Source organism: Magnolia sinica, chromosome 18, assembly GCF_029962835.1.
Source record: "Magnolia sinica isolate HGM2019 chromosome 18, MsV1, whole genome shotgun sequence".
Lineage (NCBI taxonomy): Eukaryota > Viridiplantae > Streptophyta > Magnoliopsida > Magnoliales > Magnoliaceae > Magnolia > Magnolia sinica.
Window position 1 is genome coordinate 11,440,261 of NC_080590.1, and position 8,967 is coordinate 11,449,227.

An 8,967-nucleotide genomic window follows, 5' to 3' on the forward strand; every position below is an offset into this window, starting at 1 on the left:
CCACTGTCATGTATGTATCTGATCCACACCATCCATCCATTTTACCTGTTCATTTTAGGGCACGACCAAAAAATAAGGCAGGTTTAAAGCTCAAGTGGACCACACTACAGGAAACAAGGAGAATTGAATTCTTACCATTCAATTCTTTTTATGGGGCCACTAAGTTTTAGATCAAGCTGATATTTGTATTTACCCTTCATGTATGCTCGTTTGACCTTATCAACAAGTTGGATGGCAGGTACCTATCCTTGTGGGATTTAGGCTCATTTCAACTTTTAATCGTAGGTGTTCAATTCCCCTTGTTTTTTATGGAGCAGCTCACTTGAGGTGCGGATCTTTTTATTTCTGGGCTCATGTCCTAAAATGAAGAGATAAAATGGATGGATGGAGTGGATAAGACACGCACACAACGGTGAACCCCACAAATTTTAGAGGGGCGATACCAATTCGATTTCAATAAATTTACCTATGGTTTTTGAGACCTAATTATCTGAATTTCCTCTCTTTCAATAAGGTGAGAGAAGTAATAATTAATAATTAATAATTAACACTTCATTTACAGCATAAATTGAAAAATAAATAAGTCTAGATTCACCTTTCAAAAATTGGACTTTAATCAAATTGTAACCATGACGTGGCCTCACCTAAAAAGCCTCAAGCGAAAAGGATAAATTCATCATAAAACGCATGAAAATTTCAAAAATCATCGGGCCCATTTGAGTGTCCACATGGCACATTTACATTGGACCATGTCAACTGAACACCTGGTTACAAGCAATTGGAGTCGAAAAATCCGTACCAGGGTGAGAAAGAAAGTGACCGACCACACAAATGTTTCAAAAGAAATATCCAAAGCACTGTTATTTCTCTTTTATACTTTTGTATACAGGGAGAGCTTAGATAGGCGGCCTTGAAAATCAAATCAAAACAAAGGACAAAGAAGAACCATGAATTCCAAGGGACCCATATACCTCCAACTTAGGAGACTAGTAGAGAGCGTGCAAAGCCATGAACGGTAGTTGAGGGAGAGAGAGGGAGAGAGGAAACAACACCAAAAATCTTACAACCATATTCACTCATCCCAACCACACAGCCCCTTTGTCGAGCAAGATTGAACGGCTCCCATCGCCTGACCAGACATGTCGGGCTTTCTCAGAAAAGAATTCGTGGAGGAATTTGCAATCGTGGCGGGCCTCATAACTATGCAAGTCATCTACGCAGCGACCGGAGTGTTCATGAGCCGCCTTCTCTCCATTGGCCTCAGTCCTCTCTTCCTTATTATCTATGGCAGCTTGGCCACCTCCTTCATCCTATCTCCTTGGGCAGTCTACTTCGAAAAGTAAGTGAAAAAATAGAATTAAATTTCCTTTTATTTTATTTTTTTCTTGGCTATTTTGTTTTGGCATGAAGATGATTTCATTAGTATGGTATTGTCACAGGAGTAAGTGGCCCAGTGAGTTCAATCCTAAGCTGTTGATTCAGTTTGTATTAATTGCGTTTGGAGGGTAAGGATTTTTATTATTATTATTTTTTATTATTTTTTATTTTTTAAGGGTGTGTTTGGTTGCCAAATTTCATGAAATTTTGCAGGAAATTGAACTAATTGATCATGAAATATTACAAAATGTTTGTATTATTATTGTTGATTGTTATTAATATTATTATTGCGGAAATGATATATACAACCTCATGCATTTTCTTGTATTTGCCAAGGAAGTTGGATTTTATTGTGGATTTGTAAGTTTTAGTATTAGCTTGTGATTCATGATGTTTTTTTTTTTTTTTTAAATATAGAGTGACAGCATTCCCAGCACTTATGTTAATGGGAATAAAGGAAACCTCTCCAGCAATTGCTTCTGCCATGCCAAACCTTGCTCCAGGTCTCATCTTTGTCATTGCTTGGTGTCTAAGGTTCTCTCTCTCTCTCTCTCTCTCTCTCTCTCTCTCTCTCTCCACAACTTGGCCTAAGAACTGGGTGGGCTTGAAATCTATGCCAGAGCCAATGATAAATTGCCCAGCCTGGTCTGTTGGGCAACCATTATACAAAATGAATGGACTGTTCAAAGACCCTTGTACGGAATTCTCATCCACCATACATGTGTAATTTAAAGATAATTTCAAACCTTTGATTTAAATCTTTTTTTCCCATAGAGACTGACGGGAGGGAGGGGGTTAGGGGAGTAGGTCTAGCCCATTGCCACCCTATCACAGGCACCAACATACAAATGGAAAAGTTAGTAGGAAAACATCACCATCTGATAATGATAGGATGGTGATTGGGTGTGAGGTCTCCTATCTACTAATATTTAAATGGCCTGAGTATAACCCTAGATGATAGTGGACCTCACAACTGATCAGATGTGAGTTGTCCCACTTACACTTTTCAGGTGTTCCTCACAATTTCGGATACCCAAAAGATAACTAGTCAAAGATGTCGAGCTGCAATTGGGTTGGGCTTTCAGGCTGAGAGGGCCCCGCGTGATGCTGATCTACTCTGCCCATTACAAAGCTTTGTAGGTGAAGCTTAGCCTGCGATAAGATGTGTGGGGCCCAGCGTGACGCTTGCATGACATCTGCTCTGCCCATCCCCTTCGTCTTCGCTTTGCCACCCAAAAATCAGGATGACCCAAAACTCGGGTGGGCCACACCATTTGAAATCACACCTAAACCCTTTAAAATCACGTGATGTGCTGCCTATCTTTTGGAATGACCTGATTTTTGGAGTGTAGATTCATCTTGATGGGGCCTATCTACTGCATGGATTAGGTGGAATATAAAGAACACGGTACACCCCACGCAACATCGGGAACATTTTACATGGTCTGCATCCCCATCTCAGCTCAGTTTTTTATGGCCGACGTTCCCTCTGGTGTGACCCACCTCAGTTTGGATCGTTCTGATTTTTGGTTTCCTACGAGAACATCAGTTAACGAGCATGATGGACGGGTTGCAGGACATGCACATATCACTTTGGGCCCCACACACTTCCATTTTCCTATGTATTCCTTGTTATTTCAGTGTTAACAGTATAACCCTTTTTTTCCTTTTTCTTTTTGTTTCAGGCTGGAAAAAGTAGACCTAAAATGCAAATACAGTAGAGCAAAGATCACGGGGACATTGGTGTGCCTTGCTGGGGCGCTATCTATTAGCTTCTTGCAAGGCCCATCAATCTCATCAGCACCCGCCGCTCATCATGGGTCCCAATTCCTAAATAGCCTCTCCAATGAGGCCACTGAGAAGAACAGGATCATGGGCTGCATGTATCTCCTAGCAGCAGTAGTGGCAGTATCATGTACAATGGTCTTGCAGGTATCATTTCCAATTCCTAGCGCATGTCCTAATGAAACAATCTACATTAGAAAGATCACCATCGAACCGTTACATCAAGGAAGTTGGTGGGCCTTACCATTTAATCACCATTGGATCATTATCCAATTGGGACCATTCTGTTATAATAAACGGCTGCGATGGATGCAATCTATACATCAAACCGCTCTTATCAATCTAAATTCCAATTTTGTATCTCTCAGGCTTCGACGTTGGCCGAATTCCCTGCACCATTAACTCTATGCTCTGTAACATCTTTGATTGGCACTTTTCTAACCGGTGTTTTGCAATTCATCCAAGAAGGGAAAATAGAGATTGGTACACCTTTATTGACCGTTGGAACTCTTGTGGGCCTCTCTGCACTGGTAAGACATTTCTGTCTTCTTTCAGAGATTGTTACTAATTTCCTCATCAAAACGCATCATAATCATCATCAGTTCATCATTGTAGTCATGATATCACCAACATGACACGTGTGCATGATCTGAGAGCTTATCAGGTGGACCCCACCATTTAGATGCTCTTTTGTATCATATGCCAATGTGCTAAATACATGCAAGAATCACATGTTTTTTTTTTATATTTTTTTAAACACACGCACACACATACCGCCACACACTCACTCCGTAGTGGGATTTCACCACCTATGGATACTTGAACCCTTCACCGGGTGTTGAAACTCCCAAGAGTCTACCACCCGTGCAAGAGCAAGGATCCGAGAATCACATATGTTGAAATATAAAACAAAACAGCCGTTACAATAAAGTAATTGAGATCCAAACAGACCGTAATTGGATTCGAACATAACTTGGGTGATAACCAAACGGGCCATTGTCGGGTTTCTATAGGAATTGAAGCATGCCATGTAAGAAGTGGGCTATGCAATGTTACACAACATCAGAGCCGTCCAAAATCAGGCGACTTATGTGTACTAAATACCCTGTTAATGTGATTGTTCTAACGTTGGGAAATTACAGGGTGGAAGTTGGAGTGGTCTATGCATTGCGTTTCAAGCATGGTCAGTGAGGAAGAGAGGGCCTGTCCTGGTTTCTGCTTTCAGCCCCATTGGAACCGTTTGCACCGCCATTCTCTCTGCCCTAACCCTTGGCGAGGCCATCACTGTAGGAAGGTAAGTTCATGTGCCCAGGTCTCATCTGACCCATTTATTATAATGGTATCCCCTCACATATGCGGCATAGATGTACCTCAATCGGAGCTGTTCATTTCATGAACACCATTGTAGATGGTATATAATCCAAAAATTACACTGAACGGGTGATCCTAACTGTCCAAATTGTCAGCCACTCTTAGCAAATGAATGATCATTAATTGATGGTTATGATTTCCTATCCAAAGTGGGCCTTATGAATCAGACAGTTTAACTTGAGGTGCACGCATCTTATGTGTACAATGGTTGTATACCCCATACCATGGTTTCAATCATTCTACTCGTCTATACATATGGTATGGCCCACCCACCTGAGTACCATATACGGCTGATTTTTGGGATATCCCATAACCTAAGGGGGACCCATCAAATGCACGGTGCCCACACAGCTCGAGGGGCTTGACCTCATGGGAAGTTCCCACGAGGTCGACCTCATGCTACGATTTCTTTATATATATATGTTTTTATTTTGGGTGTGTTTGGATGCACAGGTGAATTGTATTCTGAATTACCCAAAATAATAAAGAAAATTGGGTAAAAGTAATGATCATTGTTCACATAGCCCTCAGTAATTACATTTCTTTCGGGTAATGTAATTGCAATTTGGAGCCTGCACCTATATATGAATATTAAAGCAGAGTAATTTGGTTTTGTATACTTGTGCTAGGCCATTAATTACAATTCAATTTAATAGTGCATCCAAACACACACCCAAAACAACATTTACTTATCTTCTGTTGTAAATGGAGTATCATTTTGCAGTATCATTGGAATGTTGCTAATGTTTGGTGGACTCTATTTGGTGTTGTGGGCAAAAAAGAAAGAAGGGTACAACTTCATGGAAGATGAGTCAGAAATTCATGACACCAAGAAGCCTCTTTTGAGTTAATCTACTTCTTTAATGTGATTAGCTCATGCAATTTGTATAATACATGTCATTTTAACTTTTAAGTTCTGGTTAGCAGATAGCAATTTTCAAAAAATTTCACTTTGTAATTAAATCATAGTAATGTTTAAATCATGCTTGGGCCGAGCCTTCATAGAAATATAGGGAGTGGCCCATTTTATCAGTCACATGTACAATCAACAGTCATTTATTGTTGACCCAGCACCTCTGATGGGTCCATGCTACGGACCGATGTCTGAACCGTGTTGGGCAGAGACCTGGAACCCACCAGGCCTGACTCTCGTATCCGTTGGGTCTTTACAAGCCCAGGTTTATATTACAGGCCCATGGCATTGGCCAAATCATACTCCAATAGCCTTCCCTGAAATCATGGACAGATAAGTGTGATTAGACAATCGTGTCCGTTGGTAGAGAGGTTGGAATATCAGGAGCATGATGAAGTAGAATTATGATGCTTAGAGCTATTTTATTACGGGCAGATGTGGGGTCCATGTGATGTATATATCACATCCATCCTGTCCATCATATGCACACCTCAATAACTCCCTAGTGCAAAAAATCTGCTTGACATAAAAGTCTCAGGTGAGCCTCAGCATAGGAAACAAGGTAGGAGGGTACACCGACCATTGATTTTTCTCCGGAGCATGAGTTTCAAAACAACCGATTTTTGGCCAAACCCTTTATTCAAGCTAGATGGAGGGTCTGAACGGCCTGGATTCCATACACAACATGGTGGGCGCACATCAAGGGTGAGTGTCCCTCCCAGCTTGTTCCTATCTTGTGGCCCACCTGAGTTTTTGAATGAACAGATTTATGGGCCTCTATAGTATTTTAGGGCGACGCATATGATGGACAGGTCGAATGTTGTGAAAACATCAGGTGGGCCCCACATCTGTCCGGTACAACTGTAGCCCTGTTGATAGAAGAAAAGGATGCGTCATGCAGAGAAGCGGAGCGTGGACACTTAACTCAGTCAAGATGGCTGAGTCGCTGGTAATTCAAGGACTTATGAGATCCTTGACCTAAATGCAGGGCTGTATTGGGGTCTTCAGTTTGTACGGTGGTCCTGTTGTTCGTTAATCTGGACCATTGGTCTACTGGTCCCATACTGTGGATGGTCCATGTGATGATAATCTCCTTATTGGGACAGTGCCAAACTTTCAATTGGGCTCCTGCTAATGGATATTTAACAAGAGAACACAAAATGGTCTACATGGAATTTGCAAAAGACCGACGTGGCTAGAAGCATCTAATCTTGGAGATTTCGGGCTACTTGTACACTGAAAGCCCAAGTGCAATGGCCAATGAGGAGAGATGGCATATCAAATTGCCATTGTTGATTGTAGCTCGAACAACATAAATTTACATTTCTTACCATTTTTCTTTCCATCCGATTCATGAAAACAGTGGGTCCCACAATTTAAAGCACCGATGAAAAACTTAGACTGGCCCACTCATCGCTTGGGCCCACAACTGAAAATAATGGATAGTCGACGGTCTGTCGGATCGTAAATGAGTGGAATGGAATTGCCTAATTTTATGACATTTGAGATCTTCATCGTGGGGCCCATGTTTTGTACGGGTCAGATGTCATACCCATATAATATGTTGACGGAAAGACAAAGGGTGCATGCTAAGTTCACATAGGGGCAGTTGTAGGTTATCAGTGATTGTTCCAATTTAGCACACGTTTGCAACAGTACCGACATTTGTCTGGTTAGGGGGGAAGATAAGAGCCGTACATTTCACAAGTTGGCCTTACATGTACATTAAATATGAACCGTCGGTTAAGCATGATATTAGTAGAGATCACTGCCGTCCATTTAGTGGATTGAAGACATGGAATATCCACGGATCGGTCTTGGTTAGTTAGTAGACTTGGTAGAGACAGTGAGAGTGAACCACGGTTCGATCACTGGTTGTGTTACATTCTAGGCCGTCCAAAAAATGGAACATCCACTGGAAGATGGATCACACATGTGAGAAGCTGCCACATGTGATGCACTTGTTTTTGAGCACCACGTGGCTGTGACCCTCCAACCAGCTACGTGGGTGCGACCCTGAACGTTGGGCCCACCTCCATGTAAGGATTCTCAGTCCATGGTCCCAAAAATTAAATAGATATAAATTTCAGTTGTACCACACCACACGAACTAGTGATTGAATGCCCATCATTAAAACTTTCTATGATGCACCGTAATATTTGTTAATCATCCAACCTGTTAAAAATGTAACTTTGGATGAAAGTTAAAAAAGCAAAAAAAAAAAATAATAATAATAATAAAATAAAATAAGAATAAATAAATAAATATCAGCGTGACTTTTGTGGCTCACCAAAGGTTTTTGACGATGAATAATTTCTATTTCTTATGGTGTGGTCCACCTGAAATTTGCATTTGCCATGCTTTTTAGGACCATCGTTAAAATAAGCTTGGAAAACAGATGGACGACAGGGATATAAAATGCAAACATCGTGGTAGACCCTACAGCGAGGATTGCAACGACATTGTTGGTTCGGGTCGTAGCCATGTTGTGTTCCTTGTTTTTTACCCTTGCAAGTGGGCTCACGGGGATGGACGTACATTAAATATTATTTCTTCCTAGCTGGAGATTAGACTGCTCTAAAAGATGTGTCCACGCAAAGCATATTAGAAAGTTGTTCTCAACTAAGCCTATCATTAACCATGGCCTAATGTCTATTTAAATCCCATGATGTCAAGGCTGAGGGAGCTCATCCATGTGGAGGTAGTACCCAATCCTACCTTTTCTCCCTTGAAGGGCATGTGACATAGAGTGGGTGGTAAGAATTTTATAAGGTGGGCTTTATTGATCAACAGCCTGGATTGTCCTAAGTGTTGGTAGTGTGATTGAGAGTATCAGTAGACCCCACTAAGTTGTGATATATCTAAAATTGTGTAAAGGGCTGTGCGCTACAACTATGTCACACACAGTGCTTCAGTTGGACTGATATTACCAAATTCATGTGAAGCATTGGAGAAAGGAGTTTCAATGGATTTAAAAGTCCTATAGTATGTGATATGCATTGTGAAGATACGATGCTTACTTCAAGTGGTAAATCAAAAAATATTTCTATTAGTCAACTTGAGTTTTTCATGAGCATGATTCGAAATTCCAACAAATTGTAGAGTATACATTTAGATTGACTAGGTGAGCAAGGGGTTGAAAATAGAAATGATAATGTATAATGTTGATGCAAGTATGAATGAAATTGATATGAGTCATGCAAGTGGGTGAACGGATTGTCACAATGATTGACTTGATTGGACCAGGTTAACCTTTTGGTCGCTTAGGTGGCTGGGATTAAAATTTGGCTAGGCTAACTGAAGGCTAAAAGGACTTCCTTTTTTGCACTCTCTTCTTACCTTGGTGGATAGTTGTGGTAGGTCCACTCTCCCTCTCTTCTTCTATTTTTATGTGAAGATGAGTGAATAAGAGATGACCGTTGGAATGAGTGTGTCACGTGGCGTAATGTAAATAGTTGGATTGGGTGGTAAGAAGCATAATTTCAGGTAAAAGTAGGGGTAGATGAATCATTTCCCCTCGA

The 8,967-nt window shown here is 41.0% G+C and overlaps 1 protein-coding gene across 4 annotated transcripts; it reads left to right on the forward strand.

Moving 5' to 3' along the window:
• The first annotated feature begins 875 nt into the window (after positions 1 to 875).
• Positions 876 to 5,565, forward strand: LOC131232875 (WAT1-related protein At5g47470-like). 4 transcript variants are annotated; one of them, XM_058229384.1, is made up of 8 exons: positions 876 to 1,339; positions 1,440 to 1,505; positions 1,795 to 1,911; positions 3,063 to 3,193; positions 3,224 to 3,309; positions 3,531 to 3,692; positions 4,305 to 4,456; positions 5,258 to 5,565. In XM_058229384.1, exons 1-8 carry the CDS (start codon positions 1,140 to 1,142, stop codon positions 5,382 to 5,384), a joined length of 1,041 nt encoding a protein of 346 aa, XP_058085367.1. In that variant the 5' UTR covers positions 876 to 1,139; the 3' UTR covers positions 5,385 to 5,565. The 4 variants fall into 4 exon arrangements, with proteins under 4 accessions (XP_058085367.1, XP_058085368.1, XP_058085366.1 ...); XM_058229383.1 differs by having other exon boundaries at positions 877 to 1,339; positions 3,063 to 3,309; XM_058229386.1 differs by having other exon boundaries at positions 1,149 to 1,339; positions 1,424 to 1,505; positions 3,063 to 3,309.
• The last annotated feature ends 3,402 nt before the right edge of the window (positions 5,566 to 8,967 follow it).

Bases quoted from the DNA above. Each gene is read 5' to 3' on its own strand.
- LOC131232875 (XM_058229383.1), top strand. From the start codon at position 1,140: ATGTCGGGCTTTCTCAGAAAAGAATTCGTGGAGGAATTTGCAATCGTG. The intron at 1,340-1,439 runs GTAAGTGAAAAA...GTATTGTCACAG, and splicing joins TGGGCAGTCTACTTCGAAAA to GAGTAAGTGGCCCAGTGAGT. The intron at 3,310-3,530 runs GTATCATTTCCA...TGTATCTCTCAG, and splicing joins CATGTACAATGGTCTTGCAG to GCTTCGACGTTGGCCGAATT.